The sequence below is a fragment of the Anomaloglossus baeobatrachus genome, chromosome 4 (assembly GCF_048569485.1).
Source record: "Anomaloglossus baeobatrachus isolate aAnoBae1 chromosome 4, aAnoBae1.hap1, whole genome shotgun sequence".
NCBI lineage: Eukaryota > Metazoa > Chordata > Amphibia > Anura > Aromobatidae > Anomaloglossus > Anomaloglossus baeobatrachus.
The window spans coordinates 215,870,052-215,896,714 of NC_134356.1; the positions used below are offsets into that span (position 1 = coordinate 215,870,052).

Below are 26,663 nucleotides of genomic sequence, written 5' to 3' on the forward strand. Positions count from 1 at the left end.
TAATGAATATGTATGAATTAATGAATGTATATGTATGAATTAATGAATGTATATGTATGAATTAATGAATATGTATGAATGAATATGTATGAATGAATGAATGTATATGTATGAATGAATGAATGTATATGTATGAATGAATGTATATGTATGTATGAATGAATATGTATGTATGTATGAATGGATGAATGAATATGAATGAATGAATGAATGAATATGAATGAATGAATATGTATGTATGAATATGTATGAATGAATGAATGAATATGTATGTATGAATATGTATGTATGTATGTATGTATGTATGTATGTATGAATATATATGTATGAATGAATATGTATGAATGGATATATGAATATGAATGAATGAATGAATGAATGAATGAATATGTATGAATGAATGAATGAATATGTATGAATGAATGAATGAATATATATGAATGAATGAATGAATATGAATATATATGAATGAATATGTATGTATGTATGAATGAATGAATGAATGAATGAATGAACGAACAAACGAATGATTACACATAAAATCCCAAATGAAATACATGTAAGTTTGAGAGTGCAAATCCACATGGGATTTTATGAATTCCTATTTCTTGTACTTAATGGAAAAGATCCCAGGAGTTTCCTTACCAACAGAGGCAGGATTCCAATGACTGATAGCATTCCTATAAACAGCTGATCACACAGGATCAGGCAATGTCACCGCTGACCCTGCTCCCCCTCCCACAATAACCTCTGCACAGGCTCATTGGACACAAATACAAAATACAGGGTCAGGATCTGACCATTGTAGCAATGTCAGGTGTTATTTCCTGAAACGAAAAGGAAGTTAGGGTCTAAAAAAAAAAAAAAAAAAAAAGTACCAATGGACTTCAATTTTTCTTATACATGAAGTGTCTTTACGATTTTGTCCGCGTTAAGTCTCAGATATGTGAACAACCCCATTCACTATTAATGGTATGAGTGCTGTGAAAAACACAGCACTCTGGTGCAAAAAAAAAAAAATCCGACTTGTGAATGAGCCCTAACATAAAAACCTGAGTTAATCAACAGGTCATTGTTCATGATGACTCCCCTTTGATAGAATGTTTCTCCTCCTCATTTCATGAGGTGGAAAAGCATAATATATTTCTTTTTACTAAGTGGGCGGGAAAGGGGGGAAGGGCAATCCACCGTGTGCCCTATAAAGGCTGCGTCACATTTTGTGACCACAAGAAAATGCTTAAAAGTAATAAGCATTTTAATCCACTTGTAGCAGCATATTTAGTCCAGCAGAGGGCAGCAGTGCTCTTCAGAACAATAGAATTACTACAGCAAATGGGGAAAGTGATCCCTATAAATACAGCCTCATCAGCCATTTTTAATTTCGGTGTATATATTGTAGCAAAGTTCAGCAGGACAACTAGTACAATATTAAAATGCAGTTAAGGTGCTGAAACCAAGTTAGCAGAATACAGGTGGTTTTCTCAGAGGGAACAGAGCGGCAGTTCTCTCCACAGATTATAGTCAGGTTGGGACGCAGATGTTCAGGAAAAGGATGTAAAAAGGAAGAAGCACTAAACCGGTGCGACATCTACATTATGTCCAGGGCTGGTATGGTTCTTAGTAACGGGACCCTCACCGATCACATGTCCAGGCATATTCTAGAAGAACCATACTTTTAGGCTATGTGCACACACTGCAGATTTGGTGCAGAAATTTTCTGCATCAAATCTGCACCTTCTGGCAGAAAAATGCACCAAAAAACACATCAATTTTGCATGCGTTTTTCTTTTTTTTTTGTCAAGTCAATAGCTGGAAGGGCTACAAAGCACAGGAAAAAACGCCCCAGTAATGGACATGATGCAGATTTTTTTCTGCATGAAAATCTGCACCAAACGTTTAATGAAAAACAAAAAAAAAAACAAAAAAAAAAACGTTGGCACAGCACTCCAAATATCTCAGACTTTGCTGGCTTCAGGAGAGGCATGCAGATTAAAAAAAAAAAAAAGTGCCAAAAATCAAGTGTGCACAATGCCTTATGGGATGACCCTTTAACATAGAGGCAGAGGCCATTACATCTAATCTTGCATATAGGATTACTACATTTTTCACGACGCAACTTGCCACAAGTTGCACTCTTGGTTTAGACAACAGTAAGTAGGCACAACATTTTTCCTACAAATTCAAACTTTAAAAAGTGGTATAGAGTGGAGGGGTCATTAGCATTAATTTTAATCTCTAGGGTAGAATAGGGAGATAGTAAATCTAATGTTATGTGTATCTCTGCAGTGTGCATTATATGAGCACACAGCTCTGTTATAGTGGAACCTTGGTTTACGAGAACAATCCGTTCTGGGAGTGTGCTTGTAAACCAAGTTACTCGTTCAGCAAAGCAAGATTTCCCATAGGAAATAATGCAAGCTCAGACAATTCGTTCCACAACTTGTGCAATGTCCCATCCTGCTCCCCTATTGTGCCATCCGACACACGCACAAACAAGACACACGCACACATTATCCTCACTTTACCTTCCGTTCCATCGTCGGCCTCCTGGTTCTTGAAGTTCGCCGGTACAGGATGTGTATCGGATAACCATCGCGACCGATGCCGGAGCTTCTGCTGCCAGAGCGCTAACGTCAAAGGCATGAGCCGCTTGCCTCTGATTGGTCAGCGCGCTGCCTTTGAGAAGCAGCTGACAGCGGAAGTTCCTCCATTGTCGCGATGGTTACCCAATACACATCCTGTACCGGCGAACTACAAGAACCAGGAGGCCGGCGATGGAACGGAAGGTAAAGTGAGCATAATGTGTGTGTGTCTGTGTGTGCATATGTATGTATGTGTGCGTGCGTGCATTTGTGCGGACTGCAAGAGCGGGTCAGAGCGCAGTGAAAGTACGGACCAGAAGTGTGTGCGGTATTTGCTCGTACAGCAAAGCTTGCTTGTAAATGGAGTTACAAATTTACAGTAAGCTTTGCTGGTATAGCGAAATACTCGCACACCAAGTTACCCGTAAACCAAGGTTCCACTGTATATACAAACTACATGCATATATAGAGGCGCACACACAGCTCGTCTACATGCAAATTACATCAACATGTAGACACGAACACAGCTCTGCTATTACGTGCACATATAGACACGCACACACAACTCTGCTACTACGTGCGCACATACACATACACACAGCTCTGCTACTACATGCACACAGACACAGCTCTGCTACTACGTGCGTACAGACACGCACACAGCTCTGTTACTACGTGCACAGACACGCACACAGCTCTGCTACTACGTGCACACAGACACGCACACACAGCTCTGCTACTATGTGTACACAGACACGCACACAAAGCTCTGCTATTATGTGCGCACAGGCATGCACACAAAGCTCTGCTATTATGTGCGCACAGGCATGCACACAAAGCTCTGCTATTATGTGCGCACAGGCATGCACACACAGCTCTGCTACGACATGCACATATAGACAAGCAGAGAGGTCAGCTACTACGTGCGCACACACACAGCACTCTGCTACTACGTGCATATATAGACATGCACAGGTCTGACACACACACACACACACACACACACACACACACACACACACACACACACACACACACACTTGCAGTTCCTGATCGAACCTGAACGGAGCCTGCACAAGATGAGCAGATGAAGGCTCTTCCACCTGATTAATGAGTTAATCAGGTGGAAGATCCTTCAGCTGCTCAGCTCGTGTAGCTTCCATTCGATTCTGGTAAGCTTCCTCTACTATCCTGCACCGACCACATAGATCAGTATATAGCAAGAGGAGAGAACAGTAGGAAACGGTGGCCGTGTTCTCCTCCATCACAGGACGCCACCTCTGGACTATACAGTTAAGTTCCCACAAAGAATTTTTGGCAAGCTTTTGGTGGCATGCTTCACATAAAGCGGTTTTGTTTGTGAATCTTCCTGGTATTGGGCTTTTGACAGAACTTTGACACTCTTGTGTGGATTACATGTATTATTCATGTGTTTCCACTGAAGAAATGCGCTAAAAACGCATCTGTGGTTTTACCTGCAGATATTTGGCATCGAATACAAGCCTATGGAGAAAATCTATACAGAAAACTCAGGTGTACCTGCAGGAGAAATTCACATGTTGCGGATTTGAAAAACATACCACACATGGGTTGACGCAGCGTAAAAAATAAGCCCAGTGGGCAGGAGATTTCTATAAATCCATCCACTGTGCTGGAAATGTACGATGCTGAGATTTTAATGTAGCAAAAATACTCGCCAAAAGCTCAGCGTGGGAACATAGCCTAAAGACGCACACACTTTTTAGCAAAAGTTTTTCTTGTGAGAATGTACCGTACCTTTTTAGACTATAGACACACTTTTTAAGAGGAAATATGTGGAAATTTTGCTAGATTCGTTTATGCAGATATTTTGCATTTTCATTATTGGTAACATTGTTCAGGGAGATGTCCACCTTCAAAAAAAAATTAGGCAGATGGTAGGTAATGCTCTACCTGTCTGTTCAAGCCCAAAAGTCTGCTGCTCCCTACCAGTCTTTGGTGATAGGGCTGCTGGGGAGACGTCCCATCTACAGTAAGATACCACTGCAGACAATTACTGGCCCTAGCAGTCTAGTGCAATGAACAAGTGTTGTATATGGGAAATCACCAAAACAGCTCACAAAGACTGGGGGGGAAAGCATCAATCCTGGGGACACAACTTCAATGCATATCATTTCAACTTTTTTTTTTTTTTTTTTTTAAGGATGGACAACCCATAATTGACAGGTATAGTTCTAACAGCACAGGACCCAGGGAGCATACGTACCTGCAATAAAGCAACTGCAACAAACACTCCGGCAACCACTATTAAGTTGTCTTGTAACCACTTCTCAAACTGACCCACACATCCTTTAGTATAAATATAGCTTTGTTGCTCCAGCTCCTGTTGTAAAGAAAAGAATAGTGTAAGATTACTCATGAAACTGAAAACATTGAAAATAATCAATAACTGTTTTGTTGGGTGTTTTTTCCCCATCATACATTTTTAAAGGAAAACAAAAGCCATGGGGTAGTCAAGCCCCGGGTGAATGCAGCAGTAAGGCCTAAGACACATGGCATGAAAATCAGAGCGAGTGGAATGTGATAAAATATTGCATTCCACTCGGACCAATATTAGCCTATGTGTCAGCACAGATGAGCGATTATTTTCTCAGCCCTAATCAGACCGAGAAAACAATCGCAGCATACTGCGATTGTAATGAGAGACTCTTTCTCTCGCACCCATTCAAGTGATTGGGGCGAGAGAAAAATCGCACTGCACTGGTGTACCACGAGTGCAGGACGAGAATAGCAATAGCCGGCTATGGAGGAGAGCGGGAGATAAATCCCTCCCTCTTCTCTTCCGTGTTGGCGTGCCTCCCCACAGCTGAGGTCCGATCACATGATCGGACCTCAGTTACAGTGACATTCACATGACTCGGCTCCCGCTGTGCTGCCAGCATGAGCCGAGTGTCATGCGAAGATAATCTTTATTGCAGTTTACAGGGCTGTGGAGTCGGTAAGCCAAACCTTCGACTCAGACTCCTCAATTTCCCTTGCACCGACAGACTCCACGACTCTGACTCCCACATATATACATATATTGCTTATAGTTAAGTGAAAAATGTATTGTAGTGCAATGTGAACATCAGACATTTAATCATTTTTATGATACAATAATCAAGATATTTACATAGAACATAAAATATATTTATTGCATTGGAATACAACTTTAGAACACAAAAAACTAAAATTGTAAATATGTACTATACTATGTAACATACAGTAGATTATATATATCTTGTTTGTGTATATATGTATATATTATATATATATATATATATATATATATATGTATATATATATATTACATATTTATTACATATTTAAAATTTATTACAGTTTGTGTTCTAAAGTTGTATTCCAATAAATATATTTTATCATCTATCTAAATATCTTGATTATTGTATCATAACAATGATTAAATGTCTGATGTTCACATTGCACTACAATAACTTTTTCACTTAAATATAAGCAATATACTAAATATTATTTAGTATGTTTTTGTTGAAAACTGTTTTTTGCCACTTATAGTGTATTACATAGTGTTAGTTTATTATGTAGTGTTATATATAACACTATGTAATACACTATGCAAGTGGCAAAAAACATTTTCCAACAAAAACATACTAAATAACATTTGTACAGTCTATGAATTTGTTCTAAGAAATAGAATTACTTCCATCAGATCCTCCTTCGCAGATGACCTCAAATTTGACCTAATACCGTATTTTTCGCTTTATAAGACGCACCGGAATAAGACGCACCCCAAACTTAGACATAAAAAAAGGTAAAAAAAAGAAAAATGGGGTCCGTCTTATACTCCGGTGTTCTCTTACCGGAGGGGGGCAGCAGTGGTGGTTAAGCGGGGTCACAGGAGGCACAGGTTGTGTTGGCAGGCGGGGCAGGTCAGTGGCAGCGGGGTCCGTGGTTGCAGGTGCCGTGGCGTCCGTGGTTGCAGGCACGGTGGCTTCCGCGGTGGCAGTATCCGTGGTGGCGGCAGCAGCCGTGGCGGGTGAGCCGTGCAGCAGGCCGGTGCAGTGAGTGTCCGCGGTCCCGGTTCAGTGGTGGCAGCGGCGGCGGCGACTGCTCAGTGGTGGCAGGGACTGCTCAGTGGTGGAGTGTGTCCGCAGTCCCGGTTCAGTGGTGGCAGCGGCGGCGACGGCTCAGTGGTGGGAGTGGCGGCGACGGCTCAGTGGTGGGAGCGGCGGCAACTGCTCAGTGGTGGCAGCGGCAGGGACTGCTCAGTGGTGGAGTGTGTCCGCGGTCCCGGTTCAGTGGTGGCAGCGGCGGCGACGGCTCAGTGGTGGGAGCGGCGGCGACGGCTCAGTGGTGGGAGCGGCGGCGACGGCTCAGTGGTGGAGTGTGTCCGCGGTCCCGATTCAAGTAATGGCGCCCGGAGCGACGCATGCGCAGATGGAGCTCTCATCCAAGGGCTCCATCTGCGCACGCGCTGACTCCCGGAGCAGCGCGTGCGCAGATGGAGCTCTCATCCAAGAGCTCCACCGGCGCCATCATTTGAAAGTGGGACCGCGGACAACTGGTAAGCTGCACAGCCGCCCGCCCCGCATGCACAGAGTGGCAGCCAGCAGGCTGCCCGCCCACCCTGCGTACAAGCCGCCGGGTACCTGTGCTTGCGTGCGGTGGCAGCGGGGTACCCATGGCTGTGTGCGGGTGGCAGCTGGGTACCTGTGTGAGGGCGGCAGCCGGCTGCCGCCCGCACGGGCACCCGGCTGCCGCCCGCACACAGCCATGGGTACCCGGCTGCCACCGTACGCAAGCACAGGTACCCAGCTGCCGACCCCACACAGCACCCGCTGCCGCCCGCACACAGCCACGGGTACCCGGCTGCCGCTGCACGCAAGTACAGGTACCCGGCCGCTTGCATGCAGCCACAGGCACCCGGCCGCCCGATCGCCTCAGACAGGACCCCCCCCCCCCCCCCCGGTACCGCTTTATAAGACGCACCCCCCATTTTCCTCCCAAAATTTGGGGAGGAAAAGTGCGTCTTATAAAGCGAAAAATACGGTAATTTTAAGGCTGGAGAACGACCTCTCTACAGTAACTTGGGTTGGAGGCAAAGCCGTAACCACATGGCAACATCTCTAATAATTTCCGGGTATAAAGGAATTGCCTCATGCACAGTCAGTTTTGATGAACGGTTGAATTTTTCTATTTCTTTGAGAGCAAGTGAAAAAGGTTACTGAAATCTGGTCAATCTGCTGCTATAGGAGAAGGAGTGAAATCTTTTTCCTTGCAGCAACGCTTTGCCTGTTCCATGTCATCCAAATACTTGTCAAAGTTAAACTCATCTGATGAAAATGAAGATATGGCAGCAGTAGCACTGTCAGCACCCAAGTCCTCTTGTTCCTAGCAGTCCTGTAGCCACTCATCCTAACTGCTACCTCAGTCACAGCTTCTTTTCCTTTAGTAAGCTGTTGATCATCAAGCAGTATACGATGACTTTGGTTCACATAAACAGCTGCCAGAAGAATTTTATTTTCCAATAGCTGTGTCTCTCTCCGTTTCATTGAAGCAGAAAAGCCATCTGCGATTAAACCTCATCTTTGGGACAGGCAAAATAGCAAGTTCTTCCACTCCCTTATGAAAATGCCAGGAGTTAAATCCTCAGCTTGTAATTTTTTAGTCACGGTAAATGGGTGATTAAGCAATTCCTTCAATTCAGCCACCTGTGTCCATTGACCTTCATTTAAGGTTACTTGAGGGTTCACCATATCTATAAGAAACGATTTTAGTTCAAGCAATCGCTCAGTCATTAAATAAGTGCTGCCTCACCGAGTGGTTTTAATCAACAATTGCACCTTTCCCAGCACGTCTCTTCAAGATGGAATCAATTTTAGGGGTTCTGGCGGCAATAACCAACTTGCTCACTTTTCCAATCAGATTTCCAGCATGTCCGTCCAGTTTCACAAATCCGACTTTTTGCCGGTTTGGCGGATGTGGCGCACGCCAGTACAGTACGATACAGTACAGTGGCAGCGCCGCAACTTCCAGGTCACATGCTCTGGTCACATGACAGCATGTGACCGGCGTTTGTCATGTGCCACTGTACTGGAGTGCGCCGCATCCACCAAACCGGCGAAAAGCCGGATGTGTGAAACCGGGGTCCCTCTTGCAGACTCTCTCTTCTTGCCAGCTACAGCATGTGTACAACACAGCGCATCTGATGAATATGAAAGTGTTTTGAAGCAGCTTCAACAAGATCATGTAATCCTAAAGTATCAATTTGCTGTTCTTCTGTTGTAATATCTGTTTGTTCCTCAGTTACATGAACAACACTGTGGCTCCATCTCAAACATACTAAATTCTTAATTTTCTTCTAGCTGTTGTTCATTACTCACATTCATCAGTTTAATTGCACTTATGTTTGAAGCATTGTCCATTACAATGTTCTTTTTTGAGTTTGTAATCTTGCAGAACTTTTTCCACTAAGGCCTGGAGAAACTGGCTGATGTGATGAGCTTTAGTATCTTTTACTGACAGTGTCTTACTAACAATTTCTTTCTTGTCACAAACATATCGAACATTGATGGCAAAATAATTCAGTGACATGCAGCGACTCTGGGCATCCCAGCAAAGGCAATGGGTTTCAAGATAGGACATTCAGACACAGCGTTTTGTGAGGATCTGTTTTTGGGCTCAAAAACAGATCCTCACAAAAAATGAGCATGTCAGTTTGTGTGGTGTTTTTCTAATCTGATTTTGCTATTGATAGCATTATTTGAGCTCAAAAACCTTTCAGGTGATGCGGGTTTATAAAAAGCTGATCTGCTTTTGCAGCTGAAAAATGTATCCTCAAAAAACGCAGCAAAAACGCTGTGTGTGAATGCAGCCTTAAATCAGGAATAGAACAGACAATTATAGGACATTTCATAACTTTCCCAAATATCTATGAAAAAATATTCAGCACATTCTGCATTGAACTACTGTCCCCAATTTATTATATATTTTAGGAGTCGGAATCTGTGCATTTTATACCGACTCAGACTCCGACTCCACAGCCCTGGTTTACGATTGTGGTGCATGATGTATAGGTGAAAAGCCATAGGTACTGAGCACAGAAGGAAATAAAACCATAAAACCATTGTCATATTCTGCACCTAAGAACAAAAGCTGGATGTAGAAGAGAAGGGAAGGAATAATCCTGCCACAGAAAAGCTGAGGAAATGTGGGAGAGCAGGCACAAGCTGAAACTTCAAGCATTCAAGGATGGAGGAGGCAAGGGGTGCCCAAGAAAACAGCATTTAGTGGGCATGAGTGGGGGCGCCTGACTATTGGACACAGTACCCATCATACTTACCACAAGCTCTGTTTATCTTCTATCGGCCAGAACTGACTGGAGAAGGTGCAAGGAGACTCTACGGTAGTGACGAGCAAGCTCTACCATGCTCAGGTGGTCGGTACTTGAAACGAGCAGTTCGATACTCGGATGAGCGTGACTCAGATACCTGAGTATAATGGAAGTTAATGAGGAATTTAAGTATTCTTTCGAGAAATCTTCAGGAAAAATGCGTGAGTCCCCCATTGACTTCCATTATACTCGTGTACTCTACTCACGCCCATCCGAACATTCAACTGCTTGTTACAAGTATCGAGCACCTGAGCATGGTAGGGCTCACTTATCCCTAACAGCAAATACTATTTACCTGCTCTTCCTGCAATCAGCCCTCTGAACTGGGCACCTGATGTCAAGGGGTTAACTAAGTAGCCAGTACAGTGTGGTCACATCATCTCTGGCCATATCTCCTCCTCTTATTTCTGCAACCTCACCTGAATACTATCTAACTGTTTCTAGGTCTGGTACAAACACACGTCCAACCAAACATCTTCTGGGTACTGATCTTCTCTAGCAGCAGGCTCCAACCAAACATCTTCTGGTTAATGATCATCTCACGCAGCAGGCTTCAACCAAACATCTTCTGGTTACTGAACATCTAATGCAGCAGGCTTCAACCAAACATCTTCTGGTTACTGAACATCTCATGCAGCAGGCTTCAACCAAACATCTTCTGGTTACTGATCATCTCACGAAGCAAGCTTCAGCAAACAACTTCTGGTTACTGAACATCTCATGCAACAGGCTTCAACCAAACATCTTCTGGTTACTGAACATCTCATGCTGCAGGCTTCAACCAAACATCTTCTGGTTACTGATCATCTCATGCTGCAGGCTTCAACCAAACATCTTCTGGTTACTGAACATCTCATGCTGCAGGCTTCAACCAAACATCTTCTGGTTACTGATCATCTCACGAAGCAAGCTTCAGAAAACAACTTCTGGTTACTGATCTTCTCAAGCAGCAGGCTCCAGATGAAAAGTGAAGTATTCCCCACATCTTCCAATCAGTAGTGAACCAGCAATTCGAGTTTTTGAGTCTGACCAGAACTGTGGAGCATACACTCGGCAAATTATTCTAATTAATTCAATCAGTCGCTCAGCCCTACAGCACAATGTACAGAAGCGTTTTACAAGGATTTATGTGCAGCTATGTTGTCATTTATTACAAGCAGAGACATGTGGAGAGCGCATATGATCTCCTACATGTAAACTAGACTCAGAATGGCTCACACAACCCAGCAATCACAAGACGAGCAATTTCAGGGGCTTTAGGTGATTATGATGGCAGAGACATGAGGACACTAGAACGCCAGTCTTACCAGCTTTAGTCTCACGTCATATCCACATTGCGTGTTAGGAACGTCCTCCTGTACAGAGAAAATAACTTTTAGAAACAGTTTCTACTAAAATAAATTAGTCCAACACTTGGGAGAAATACTAAACAAAAAGTGCAGCAAAAATATACAAGTGCAATCTAAAAATAAAGACACCAAAAGCAAGAGTTTTTATCAAGATGCGAGAACCATGAGCAAAGAGGAAAAATAAGATCACTGGGCAGACACTTCAGGACTCCCAGCCCTCCCAAGGTAGAACAATACAGTCAGCACCTTTCTGGGCTGGCATAGTTGATAACAGAACAACATATTGGATTATACTACTTTTCTGAAGCCTAGATGAAATTTGGGTACCAACTGCATGCCAAAAACAAGGAAAGATTTGGTAAGCCCTATTCCTATCCCCATAGTCTCAGACTTTCTTCCAGGAAGAAGCTGCTTGAATACAGTCTGCATGTGGCCCTGAAGTGTTGTAGGCATGGATATCCAGGAAAATAAGTGGTGGATGTAGACTAAAGCTGACCCTACATATTACCTGCAGTGGCTGTAGACAAAGGCTTCTCGAGCCCACAGACATTGCTCCCAACCTCCCCATTAGCTTGGCCGAGTGTTTCTACATTAAAGGGTAAAAGCTCCCCTATTCCTACTGGATCAGATCATTAAAATACAAAAGCCCAAACCTCATCTGCCCTGACATTTTATGACATGGAACAATTAGGTGGTCCCTCAAGCACATTAATTGGTCAGCGGATATATAGTACAGTGCAAAAGCTGCTGCACAACAAAAATGCTTAAAAAAAACCTAGAAAAGTGTTTATAGTTTATTTTTAGCACTTAAAGAAAAGTGAATGAACAAAAGAAATTTAAATCAAATCTTTATTTGGTGTGACCACTTTACCTTCAGAACGTCATCAAACCATCACTACTACGTACACTTGCGCAAGGTCAGATTTTGTAGGATTATACTATGGTCTAATTGGATACACCTAAACTTAACAGGTGACAATGATCATCATTTTCATATGTAGGCCCATACAATGTCATTAAAACACAAACCAGACTTAACTGGGTGAGGAACAGCTGGTATAAAAGGTGCTGTTTCCTCAGAAATCGGTAAGTGACTAGCAGTGCCATCAAGTCAGAACTGGCAGCAACAGATAGACCTACACCTATCAACTGTTAGGAGAAGCGGTCTTCATGAAAGGATGATGGCCAAAAAGCCGTGCAGTCAACTTGGAAAAAAGGCCAAGTGACTCACCTCTGCATGAAAACACAGGAACTGGGTGCAGAAAAACCGCAGCAGGTGCCCTGTACTGAAGAATCGGAACATGAAATATTTGGCTGCCTTCTGTTACAGTTTGTCACTTAACCTCTTCACCACTGGGCGACTTTTCATTTTTTCCTCCTCTTCCTCCAAGAGCCATAACTTTATTTTTCTGTGAATATAGCCATATGAGGGCTTTTTTTTTGTGGGACGAGTTGTATTTTTGAATGACACCATATTCATTCTAGCACATATTGTATTGGAAAATGGGAGAGAAAAAAATTCCAAGTGCAGTGAAATTGCAAAAAAAAAGTGCAATTACACGAATGTTTTTGGGCTTTTTATTTACCATATTCACTAAAATGGTAAAATTGACATGGCAGTAGGATTCCCCAAGGTCAGTACGAGTTCGTAGATACCAAACATGTATAGTTTTACTTTTATCTAAGGGGTGAAAACAATTTAGAAATTTGTCAAAAAAAAAAAAAACCACACCTGGTCTTTTGTCACCATTTCCACAACCTACAGCGTTCTCAATTTTTGGGATCTGGGGCTCTGTGATGGCTTATTTCTTGCACCCTGAGCTGCAGGATTTATTTATACCATTTTTGGGTAAATGTGATGTATTGATCTCCTGTTATTGCATTTTAATTCAGTGATGTGACAACAAAAATGTAATTCCGCAGTTCTTATTTTTTTCTATTGCTATACACTTTGCCCATGGCGATACCAAATATATGGGGGTTTCTGTTTTTTCAAGTGGATTATTTTCAATGAGGCAAAAGATGGGTGATTTGAACTTTTTTTCTTTAATTCTTATTGTTTTTACTAGTCCCCTTAGGGGACTTGAAGTCTCTTTGAAGTCTTTGATCCACTAGCACCGGTTTAGCTGCACGTGTCTGCTGGAATAATGTGCCGTAATAGGACAGATAAATCTTACGACATATAGGTATGTCCTCGGTCGTAAAGGGGTTTACAGTTGGAGAGTAGTACAATGGAGTGTCTGCAGACAACAGTGAAGCATGGTGGAGGCTCCTGGTAGTTTAGGGCTACGTTTCAATGCAGTTAAGAATTCGGCCATAATTTAGTGGTATTCTCAATGTTAAGAAATACAGACCTGTGGTTAGTTTTCCAAGGTGTTTGGAACAAACTCTCCGCCGAGTTCCATCAAAAACTGTGTGTAGTGTACCTGGAAGAATTGATGCTTTGCTGTTTCGAAGGTGGTCCCTCCATATATGTATTTGATTTTAATTTTCTTCATTCAATTTGATGAAAATAAGCTATTAAGACTTATATTTTTGCAAGCATTCTTACTTTGCAGACTTTTTTGTACACCTACCTAAAAACTTTGCACAGCACTAAGCAAAATGTACAGTCCCTGACAGACATTCTGTTGCTTATCCATGTTATGTAAATAAAAGCTTAGAACCTGACTTTAAATTCATCCATTGCTTTTATAAATTACTCTTTTGAAAGCTGAAACCCTCCCAAATTTGGTTTAGGTTATGAAAATAAAGTTGCTGCAAACCTGAAATATTGATCATTTAATGAACACAGAAAGGTCAGATTTTGGCAAGATAAAAGTTTTGTCGCCCACCGAAAGTAATGTGAAATTCAAACAAATAATTAACTTCTAATACAAACATATGTTGCATAACATAGGTGAATGAAGTTGTGGTGCTATTAGAGCCATATTTAATATTTTGTTTGACTTCTATGAGCTTGAAGGACTGCATCCATGCGGTTCAACAATGATTCATACAATTTATTGATGAAGTCATCAGGAATAGTAAAGAATGCAGTCTTACATGCCTCCCAGAGTTCATCTAGATGCTTTGGTTTGGTCTTCCAAGCTTCCTCTTTCATCCTACCCCAAACATGATCAATGATGTTCATGTCTGGTGACTGGGCTGGCCAGTCCTTGAGCACCTTGATCTTCTTTGCCAGGAGGAACTTTGTTATCGAGATGGATGTATGAGATGGAGCACCATCCTGCTGCAGAATTTGACTCCTTTTATTATAGGGAATGTAAGAGGTAGCTAATACTTCTTGATATTTTAGGCTATTGATATTGCCTTCCATCTTGCAAATGTTTCTCACACCCCCATACTGAATGTAACCCCAGACCATGATCTTTCCACCACCAAACTTAACTGATTTCTGGATCCATACAGGCTCCAGTAGGTCTCCTGCAGTATTTGTGGTGGCTGTGGTGTAATTCAACTGAAGATTCATCAGAGAAATCCACCTTCTGCCACTTTTCCAGCATCCATCTGTTTAGCAGGCTGTGAGACTTGGCAAATGCCACACATTTTTTTAATTGCCTTTTGTTTAGTGCTGGCTTCTGGGCACTGATTTTACCATGGAGGCCATTTCAATACAGAATCCTACAAACTGCTCTAGTTGACACAGGGACTTGAGGTGACCAGGCCTTTTGGAGCTCTGCTTCATGGGAAGAGGGGCTGGCTTTGGATTTTCTAACCAACAAACGTTTCTCCTGAGCAGTTGTCTTGCGGAGTCTGCCGGACCTGGGCTTGTCAAAAACATCTCCAGTCTCTTCAAATCTTTTTTTAATTCTTTGTACTTGACGCTGAGACACATTAAAGGTGCCAGCCACTCTGCATTGGATCTGGTCTTCAGCCTCTTGATAATAAAGGCTTTGGTCACAGGGTGGATTTTTAGCATGTTGTCAGAGGTCAAGTTGAAGTTCAAAAGAAGGTCTAGGGTGCTGGGTTTCTTTTTATACACACCCACTAATTAACCAATCATTTAGTGAGTACAGGTGAGGATGTAAACTAGGATTGGGTGCATTATATGACAAGGCGACAAAACTTTTGTCTTGCCAAAATCTGACCTTTCTGTGTTCATTAAATGATCAATATTTCTGCTTTGCAGCAACTTTATTTTCATAACCTAAACCAAATTTGGGAGGGTTTCAGCTTTCAAAAGAGTAATTTATGAAACCAATGGATGAATTTAAAGTCAGGTTATAAGCTTTTATTTACATAACATGGATAAGCAACAGAACTTCTGTCAGGGATTGTATATGGCCAGCCTATGCGATACGTACATAAGCTAATTTCATTCGAAAAGGACAGGTGCAACGGTCCTTTACAGACATCTTGACAGAGGCATGACGACAACACTGATCAAATAAACTTACCGCAGGGTCTTTCACACAACAAGAGAACGGCACCCCACATCGTTCCCGGCTTGGATTAGAATCTGTGCAATTGAAGTAAATATTGAGGTTCCAATCATTGGGTCCATGAGCACCACAGCAAGACCACTATGTAACAAAAAGAACAGTCATTTAAAAGGTGTCAGTTAAAAGATGTTTTGGGATCCAAGTACGAAGCATGCTCTCATTTTTAGTGCCATGTTGGGTATCTTCTAAATGTTAAATATCTAGCAGTGTCATTTCAGCGCAAATTCCACATAAACTGGTTTCACATGTTGCATATTTTAACTGAGACTTCTGCAAAGCTACTCAAGACAAAGCAACAATCTGTGCTCAAGACAGGCTGTCGTAATCCGCACTGTAACAGGTGGTAATAAGACGCAAGCAGTATATGTCAACCACTTACATATTCCTGAGCAAAATCAATAAGGTTCTGCAGGTCTATATCATCTCGATATGCCTTAACATTGTTATTAATGAAGAAGTTGAGTTGATCTTTGATCCAGTCTTTAAATACGAAGGCCAAGATTCCTGCTGTCAGCTCAAGGAAAAAAATCAGCCCAAGGAAGACCGAGAACTGCAAGAAAGAAACGGGACAGAAATTAGGGCAGCCTATGGCCGGGTGACCAGACTGCAGTTCTACCTTACAGGGGAATTCCCATCTCCAAGATCTTATCCCAATACATAGTAGGAGTAATAATATTAGCAAATACCTCCAATTAGAAATGTAGTAGAGTTCTCCTGATTAGCCATGTCTCTTACCTCATGTGCAGGGCATTGCAGTTGGTTGCATGATTACAATCAAGAGCAACTGTCAGTATATGAGAGGATGTAAGTATGAATACCTAAGTCACAATGCCCTGCACATGAGGTGAGAGACACGGCTATATCAGCAGTGCTATACTACATTTCTAATTGGAGGTATTTACTAATTATTATTACACCTACTACATATTGGGATAGGATCTTTGAGATGGGAATACCCCTTTAACGGTTGTTTTTAATTCTACTGCATAAAATACTATATATGAGTAACTTTGTCACATATCTTATCAGAGGAATCTGCTTTCTCCTGGATTGCACTCTCACTTCACGGGTAAAGTGTCTTCAGTGAATACAGACTTTCCAATTATGGAGATAGGAGATGGCAGTTGGGCCTTTTAAAAATTCAATGGAGAGGAGAAGGAAGGAGCTGGAGGCAGACATTCTGCTGCAAGTTCTCCGGAAACCAGTTACAGTGCTCCATAGAGCATCATAAGCACCAACTGTCATCTCTTACCCCAGTAATGAGAAAGACTTCACTGAAGACAATTTTACCCATGAGCAGAGAATTCTGAATATGAATGATCAGTCCTGCAAGAGACAAAAAGATGTCTCTGGAAAAGGTCAAACTGTACAATGGAGTTAAAAATAAAAAAAATTTATATATATATACACATACACACATTATATAATTTATTTTTTACTTTTTAAACTCCATTGTATGTGTGTATATGTTATTCTTTCTACAAATAGTGGTCACTTAGGCTTAAATACTTAGAAAATTGCAAACACTTAAGAAAATTATTCTTGAAAAAAATTTAATTTCAGTGCAATGTGTGAAGCTCATATTAAATACAGTGGAACCTTGGTTTACGAGTAACTTGGTGTGCGAGTATTTCGCTTTACGAGCAAAGCTGGCTGTAAATTTTTAACTATTTACAAGCAATGCTTTGCTGTACGAGCAAATACTCACCGCACACACTTCCGGTTCCATACGCACAAACACACAAACATACATTTTATGCTCACATATCCTCAGTTCCCTTGCCGGCCTCATACCTGATCCTTGTAGTCCGCCGGTATGTGAATCCGGTAACCAGCGCGACTGATACAGGAGCTGCCACTGTGCTTCCCAATGGCAGTGCGCTGACCAATCAGAGCCACTGACATCAGCAAGCTGGCCAATCACAGAGGCAAGCGACTCATGGCAATGACGACAGCCACTGAAGGTCTGACAGCGGCAGCCCTTGTATCGGCCGCCATTGGTTACCGGAGGACTGGAAGAACTAGGTTGGCGAGGGAACGGAGGATAATAGTGAGCATAATGTGCGTGTGTTTTGTGTGTGCGTGTGTGGAATGGCACAACAGGGGACCAGGATGGGACATTGCTACAAGTTGTGGAAGGAATTGTCTGCTTTCTAATGATTTCTTATGGGAAATCTTGCTTTGCTAGACGAGTAACCTGGTTTATAAGCACACTCCCAGAACGGATTGTTCTCATAAACCAAGGTTCCATTCTACGTTTCTCAATATAACAAGGAAATAGCAAACTAAAGACCCTACAGAAAGTTCAGCAGAAATGGAGTCATTGGCCCATATCTACAGATAATAGTAATCAACCCGCATATTTAATAACATGACACAGAGGAAATAAGTCACTGAATGAATGAGTTATGGGTGCGGATAGACATGGCAACAACCATAACAGCAAGATAAACAGTTATAAAAAAAAACCAAAACACTGGTATAAGAAACAATGTGATTGAGTCATCTTCACATTCACCAAGTGAAATCCAGGGAAACAATTCCTGTGGTCACTAGAGGAAGGTGAACAAGATAGGTGTGGAACCCTCCTATTGATTGGCAGAAAAAAGTATTAGGACAACACTAAAGTCATTTCATGTTCAAAACATTATTCAGCATTACACCTTAGACTATGTACATATTCTGCTATATCTGAGGTGAAAATGGATAGACCCATGACAGACGGTGAGATCTATCAGGTGCAGGGGGTGAATTTGGCCAAGTGTATCAGAAAGTGTGACTGAAATGCCAACAATGCCGTATAGCTGATCCGCTAAGGGAGGCATTAGATTGTGTGCTCATCCAAATTCTGCTTTTGCATTGTGATCACTTTTCACTACAGGGGTTTACTGCACCAACATGAAGATGTATAGATACAAGAAAAAATAAAATATATTATATTAATAAAATATATATTAAAGGGAAGGTGTCATCCAAAAAAAAAAAAATTAAATTTCAGTAACTGAAAAAAATGTAAAGTATTAATATTTGATATTTTCCACTCAAACACTAGGGGGCAGCTGTAGAACTAGCTCACATTACAGCTGCAGTAAAGTGTGCAGAATCTGCTCTCCTGTGTGTGATGCCACCTCCCCTCCCAATCTGGGTGTTTCCAACAGGATAAGACAATGAAGTTTAGGATCACAGTGCAGAGCCATATTATTGGTGACCGCAAAGTGATTCTAATGTCTAAAGTGTCACCAAAGACAGTTGCATAATGCGCCCCCCCAATGCTCTTCCCCACGCACGCACGCCCCCACCAATGCTCTTCCCCACGCACGCACCGCATGCTCTGCCCCACGCACGCCCACCCCAATGCTCTGCCGCACGCACACACGCCCCCCCCAATGCTGTGCTGCACGCACACACCCCGAATGCTGTGCCGCACGCAAACCCGTGTATACTGCTCATCATTATACCACACTCTGCTGAGCTCCAAGGTGAGCACACGAGAGCAGGGGGTGCAGCGGCGGGGATAGCAGCAGTCGTTACACATAGCAAATCCAAGATGGCAGCCCCCATTATTTCAGTAAAGCTAGAATTAAATAAAAAACTAAAACAATGAGTTTAAGGCCCTGTGCGCACTAGAAAAAGGATTTTTTCTGAAGAAATTTCTTGAGTGAAGGATTAGCGCACCTGCGTTAAAAAAAAACACACAAATAACGCATGCGTTTTTAACGCATTTTTGCAGGTTGGTCCCTGCGTTTTTTAATGCTTTAACAGCAATAAATAATTTAGATAATAGACAGACAAATAATGGATAGATGGATAGATGAATAGATAGATAATGGATAGATGGATGGATAGAAAGATAGATAAATAATGGATAGATAGAAAGATGGATAGATGAATAGATAGAGGGATAGATAAATAGATAATCAATAGAGGACAGATAAATCAATACATAAGAGCCCCTGTGAGGACACACTGCAGTTCTAGCGAGCAGTAATGTGTTCACATTACCGACCGTGAGAAATTACCTGTAATTACCCCTGCAGTCTCGTTACGAGGCTGCAGTAAGTACTGAGTGTCAGATGCAGCTGCAGACGTCTGCAAGCGTCGTGGGAACTGCGTGGATTACGCCAGAGCTGTGTGTTGGGAAGTTAATAAAGTGGTGAAAGAGAGGGCTTTTTTGTTATTTTATTTCAAATAAAGGATTTTTCGGTGTGTGTGTGTGTGTGTGTGTGTGTGTGTGTGTGTGTGTGTTTATTCACTTTACTTATGGGTTAATCATGAAAGCTGTCTCCTAGACGCTGCCATGATTAAGCTAGGACTTAGTGGCAGCGATGCGCTGCCATTAACTTGTTATTACCTTGAATGCCACCGCATTACAGCAATCGAGAAGAGCCGGTAACACACCGGGACTGTCGCATAATGGATGCGACATTCTTGAGGCAGCGGCGGGCTGATATTCTTGGCTGCAGGAGGGGGGGTATTAACCCTCCCCAGCTTGAGAATACCGGGCCGCCGCTATGTGCTTACCTTGGCTGGACGGTAAAAATACGGCGGAGCCAGAGTTTTTTTTTTCGTTTTTTATTTTTGATATGTACATTTGATTTCTATGTGCATTCTATATGTCTGTGTGTTAGTGCGATATGTGTGTGTATTTACTCTCTGCTCAGCTTCCTCTTCTAATGACATCACTTCCTAGCAAAACGCAGGACAGTGATGAACATTATCTCCTGGAAAAATGTGAAAAAGCGGGAATAACGTAGGAAAATGCAATGGAACGCACAGAATTTGCTGCCTGCGTTATTTCCTGCGTGATTTCATGATTACATTACAGTCAATGGAGTGAAATGCCGCAGCTATCTGCGAAAAGTCTCAAGAAAATCTACTGAAAGAATTTTCTGAAGAAAAAAAAACGCAGTGTGCGCACAGGCAATTTTTTTTTCCATAGGTTTTGCTGGGGAATGTCTGTACAGCCATTTTCTCAAGAAATTTCTGCAGCAAAAAACGCGAGTAAAAATGCAGTGCGCGTAGAGGGCCTAATTTTGTATTAAAAATACTCGATTTCATAATCACGATTATTAATGCAAAAATAAAAAAAAACACGACACCTTACCTGCTGCCTGCTTCTTTGCATACATGATTACACATCCCCCATACTGGTGACAATAATCAACGGTAGCAGCCATTCATCCAGTCCATGGTGAAGTCACTATAGACAACACATGATCTGCTGGGTCAAGAATGGCTACTACTCTATGGTGAAGTGATATCAGTATTGTCAACATGCTCTCACACAGAGGGAAGACGATACACAGAATATAGATAAGATATGGAAGTGGTAGCTATCCCTATTATTTAATGTCAGAAGGATTACTATGGATCTTATAAAAGGTGTATAAAATCAGTGATCATTGATACATCTTAGGATTGGTGAACCCAAAGTATCATGCAAGTCCCACTGATGACAACGGTATAGATGGAAGACCGCATGGATTTAGTAAATAAGTCACTATCTGAAGGCATTGCACACTTTTTGACACATTTCTCATATGTGTTGAAAGATGTATAGCAAAGGAAAGAGTATGTATATTATATGCGAGCGCAAGAGGCGGAGAAAGGGAGGGAGCGAGTGCAAGAGGCGGAGAAAGGGAGGGAGCGGGCGCAAGAGGCGGAGAAAGGGAGGGAGCGGGCGCAAGAGGCGGAGAAAGGGAGGGAGCGGGCGCAAGAGGCGGAGAAAGGGAGGGAGCGAGCGCAAGAGGCGGAGAAAGGGAGGGAGCGAGCGCAAGAGGCGGAGAAAGGGAGGGAGCGAGCGCAAGAGGCGGAGAAAGGGAGGGAGCGAGCGCAAGAGGCGGAGAAAGGGAGGGAGCGAGCGCAAGAGGCGGAGAAAGGGAGGGAGCGAGCGCAAGAGGCGGAGAAAGGGAGCGAGCGAGCGCAAGAGGCGGAGAAAGGGAGCGAGCGAGCGCAAGAGGCGGAGAAAGGGAGCGAGCGAGCGCAAGAGGCGGAGAAAGGGAGCGAGCGAGCGCAAGAGGCGGAGAAAGGGAGGGAGCGAGCGCAAGAGGCGGAGAAAGGGAGGGAGCGAGCGCAAGAGGCGGAGAAAGGGAGGGAGCGAGCGCAAGAGGCGGAGAAAGGGAGGGAGCGAGCGCAAGAGGCGGAGAAAGGGAGGGAGCGAGCGCAAGAGGCGGAGAAAGGGAGGGAGCGAGCGCAAGAGGCGGAGAAAGGGAGGGAGCGAGCGCAAGAGGCGGAGAAAGGGAGGGAGCGAGCGCAAGAGGCGGAGAAAGGGAGGGAGCGAGCGCAAGAGGCGGAGAAAGGGAGGGAGCGAGCGCAAGAGGTGGCGAAAGGGAGGGAGCGAGCGCAAGAGCTGGAGAAAGGGAGAGAGTGAGCGCAAGAGCTGGAGAAAGGGAGAGAGTGAGCGCAGGAGGCGGAGGGAGCAAACCAGGCTGGCCAGCCAGTGGGAGCCAGAGACATATAAAAACAGATATATATAGATTTACATATATAAATAGATCATGATATAGGTTTTTATCTATTCATGGGCATTGTGTATTTCAGTTGCAGGTTGTCTCTAGGACATTTCAGTACAGCAAACAGCTGAGTCATGCATTTTACTGGAAACAAACCTGATGTAATACTGGGTAAATGTGTACACTGATGACCCAACTCATGACTTATTTCTGTGGTTTCTGGTAAAATGTAACCAGTATTAATTATTAATTTTATTCATGAATCTAAGATATTATATGCAAGTTATGGGTCTTTGATGGAAATCTAATGCAAAACCAAACATCGGGGCATTTTACAGGTGTCTCTGCATAGACAGCAGGGCTCTTTCAACGTCCAGTCATCAAAGTGTCTAAATTCATGTTATTAAAAGAGGGAAAAAGAAAAAAAAACAGCTCAAAACATATCTGAATGAAAATCACATGTAACAATAGTTATCCCTTAAATGACCTACGAATTTTAGAAGCGAGGTGTTCTCCCGCAGTGCCCCGATGCAGCCAGCGAACCCCAGCACAAACATAACAGCCCCGGTCACCATGAAGAGCCAGACAGGATCAAAGCCGCCCAGGTCTGTGATGGAGGAGATGTTGGAAAGGACTCCCTGTGGAGAGACGAGAAAGATCAAGTATTCCATTAAGTGACCACACAAAGATACCAAAATATCCCTGATAAAGCTCAAACTTCAATCGTACATTCACCTTTTAATGGAAAATAAAGCTGAAATCTAGGTAAACATTTAGAAAGTGGCTACAACATTGCATCACTGCAAACTGGACAGGAGAAGCTTCACAGGCAACGCTGCTGGAACTACTGAAGCTGGCATCTTGCCAATGGATAAAACGTAAAAACAAGCATTCACAGGGACCATTTTCCTAAGAAATAAACGGCCTAAGCCAGCTTGTGCAGATGATGTATCGTTACGTAGGTTAACTCTTCGTGAGACCTGTTTAATGGCATTGAAAAGATGAACTCTAAACCTAAAAGGGCGCCCTCTACTGTACACAGGGGAGCATTTGGGACTACAGTGGAACCTTGGTTTACGAGAACAATCCGTTGTGGGAGTGTGCTTGTAAACCAAGTTACTCGTTAGGCAAAGCAAAATTTCCCATAGGAAATCATTGCAATGCAGACAATTCCTTACACAACTTGTTCAATGTCCCATCCTGGTCCCCTATTCTATCATTCCACACACTTACAAACGCGTACAAACTCACACAAATGCGTACAAACTCACACAAACGCACACGCACATATTATGCTCACCTTACCTTCTGTTCCATCGCAGGCCTGCTGGGACTTGCTGTTCAGTAGCACTAGCTGTGTATCGGGTAACCATGACGACGAGGGAGGAACTTCCGCACCCAGAGCGCTGACGTCAAAGGCAGGAGCCTCTGATTGGTCAGCGCGCTGCCTTCATACACATCCTGGAGCGGCGAACTACAAGACCCAGGAAGCTGGCAATGGAACAGAAGGGTAAACATATTATGCTCACCTTACCTTCCGTTCCATCGCCGGTCTCCTGGGACTTGCTGTTCTCCGGTACGGGCTGTGTATCGGGTTACCATAACGACGAGGGAAGAACTTCCGCTGCCAGAGCGCTGATGTCAAAGGCAGGAGACGCTTGCCTCTGATTGGCCAGCGCGCTGCCTTTGAGTAGCGGTGACAGGAAGTTCCTGCTTCGTCGCTATGGTTGCCGATGCACAGCCTGGAGAGGCGCGGCGCACTACAGGACCCAGAAGGCCGGCGATGAAACTGAAGGTACACATATTATGCTCACCTTACCTTCCGTTCAATCGCCAGCCTCCTGGGTCTTGTAGTTCGCTGTGAGGACGTCGTGATGTACCTGGGAACTACAAGAACCATGAGACCGGCGGTGGAACGGAAGGTAAGGTGAGCATAATACTGTATGTGTATGTATGTGTTTGTGTGGACTGCAAGTGCGGGTCAGAGCGCGGTGGATGTACGGAACCGGAAGTATGTGCAGTGAGGATTTCGCTCGTACAGCAAAGCTTTCTCGTAAACAGAGTTACAAATTTACAGAAAGCTTTATTTGTATAGCGAAATTCTCGCTAACCGGGTTACTCGTTAAGCGAGGTTCCACTGTACTATTCATTGCGGATCTGGGTTTGGTGTGACTTGTACAATAATAAGGTTCTGGGTACATCAACCCTGGCCCTCAATGATATTTAGGGGAGGAAACTATACTAGATCTACTTTAAACAAAGCAGTTTTCAGTCCCCAGCTTACAAAGTTAACCTCCAATGAGTTAGTTTTTGATGATCAGCGGTCGTTTAATAGTCTTTTTAGACAGGTAGACACCATTCCCGTGCGCACAGAATAATCAATAATAGGCTGACACCATTCTCAACAGGTCCTGATTAAACAGAGTGATGTGCTGCTGAGAACGAGGATTTTTAAAAGCAGTTTAAAAGGCAATCTGTCAGCACGGTTTTGCTATGAATTCTGAGAGGAGCATGATATGGGGCATTGACCCAGATTCCAGCGATGTGTTACTTACTTGGCTAATTCAATAAAATATGTGTTTTATCTACAGGAGATTATCACTACAGAACAAGCTGCCTCATACTTCCTAGTCCATCCCCAACATGGATTAGCAGCTTTTTGTGTGCATTGTATAGATAGAAAGCTGCTAAAATCAGTGTTGGGTGGGGTTATACAGGGCTCAACATTCTGAGCTCTGCAGCAGAGTATGGTGGCGATTGTATCAAGTGCCACACCCAGTAAACTAAGTAACAGCTGGAATCAGCATCTCTGCTCCTACATCATACTGCTGTCAGCTAACAGCAAAAACCTGCTGACCAATTCCCTTAAATCATTTCACCTAATGAACAAGCATATAACTCATTTACTGGGCAATTTGCAGCTTAGTCATGCTACCCTACCATAAAAAAAAATGAACGTTTCTAGCAAATCTCATGATAATGCCGTGTAAATCCAGTTTAAAGCGAACCAGTTTTCATTTTCTGTACATGGGAAAATGAGCAACTTGTAATATTTCTTATCAGAGAAATCTGCTTCTTTCTCCTCCTGGATTAATATGGGGTTAGATCTATATCCAGTGAAGAAAGACCTGCACATTACTGAGTTTGGAAATGACAGTAGGTGCTTTTGTAGACGAGAAGGGAGAGCGAGTAGAAGAGAAGACCTACAGTGCCTTGTGAAAGTATTCAGACCCCTTGAATTTTTTATCCTTTTCCCACTTTTCTGGCTTCAAAGATAAAGATAAAAATGTTAATGTTATGGTGAAGAATCAACAACAAGTGGGACACAATTGTGAAGTTGAACGAAATGTATTGCTTATTTTACACTTTTGTAAAAAAGAATGAGCTGAAAATTGGGGCGTGCAATATTATTCATCCCCTTTACGTTCAGTGCAGCAAACTCACTCCAGAAGTTCATTGAGGATCTCTAAATGATCCAATGCTGTCCTAAATGACTGATGATGATAAATATAATCCACCTGTGTGTAATCTAGTCTCCGTATAAGTGCACCTGCTCTGTGATAGTCTCAGAGTTCTCTTTAAAGCACAGATAGCATCATGCAGACCAAGGAACACAACACGCAGGTCCGTGATACTGTTGTGGAGAAGCTTAAAGCTGGATTTGGTTACAAAAGGATTTCCAAAACTTTAAACATCCCAAGGAGCACTGTGCAAGCGATCATATTGAAATGGAAGGAGTATCATACCACTGCAAATCTACCAAGACCCGGCCGTCCATCCAAACTTTCATCTCAAACAAGGAGAAGACTGATCAGAGATGCAGCCAAGAGGCCCATGATCACTCTGGATGAACTGCAGAGATCTACAGCTGAGGTGGGAGAGTCTGGCCATAGGACAACAATCAGTCGTACACTGCACAAATCGGGCCTTTATGGAAGAGTGGCAAGAAGAAAGACATTTCTCAAAGATATCCATAAAAAGTGTTGTTTAAAGTTTGCCACAAGCCACCTGAGAGAGACAAAAAACATGTGGAAGAAGGCGCTCTGGTCAGATGAAACCAAAATCGAACCATTTGGGCACAATGCCAAACGATATGCTTGGTGTAAAAGCAACACAGCTCATCACCCAGAACACACAATCCCCACTGTCAAACATGGTGGTGGCAGCATCATGGTTTGGGCCTGCTTTTCTTCAGCAGGGACAGGGAAGATGTTTAAAATTGATGGAAAGATGGATGGAGCCAAATACGGGACCATTGTTGAAGAAAACCTGTTGGAGTCTGCAAAAGACCTGAGACTGGGACGGAGATTTGTCTTCCAACAAGACAATGATCCAAAACAAAGCAAAATCTACAATGGAATGGTTCACAAATAAACGTATCCAGGTGTTAGAATGGCCAAGTCACAGTCCAGACCTGAATCTAATCGAGAATCTGTGGAAAGAGC

General features: G+C 43.0%; 1 protein-coding gene across 1 annotated transcript in view; it reads right to left on the reverse strand.

Annotated features, from left to right (window-relative positions):
* Positions 1–26,663, reverse strand: part of TSPAN17 (tetraspanin 17) — a 111,848-nt gene that overhangs the window by 7,115 nt on the left and 78,070 nt on the right. The window contains exons 3-7 of the mRNA XM_075344654.1: positions 22,710–22,856; positions 16,146–16,316; positions 15,722–15,847; positions 11,280–11,327; positions 4,828–4,944 (exon numbers count right to left, since the gene is read on the reverse strand). Coding sequence (XP_075200769.1) covers positions 4,828–4,944; positions 11,280–11,327; positions 15,722–15,847; positions 16,146–16,316; positions 22,710–22,856 — 609 coding nt within the window. The remainder of the gene's footprint in view (positions 1–4,827; positions 4,945–11,279; positions 11,328–15,721; positions 15,848–16,145; positions 16,317–22,709; positions 22,857–26,663) is intronic.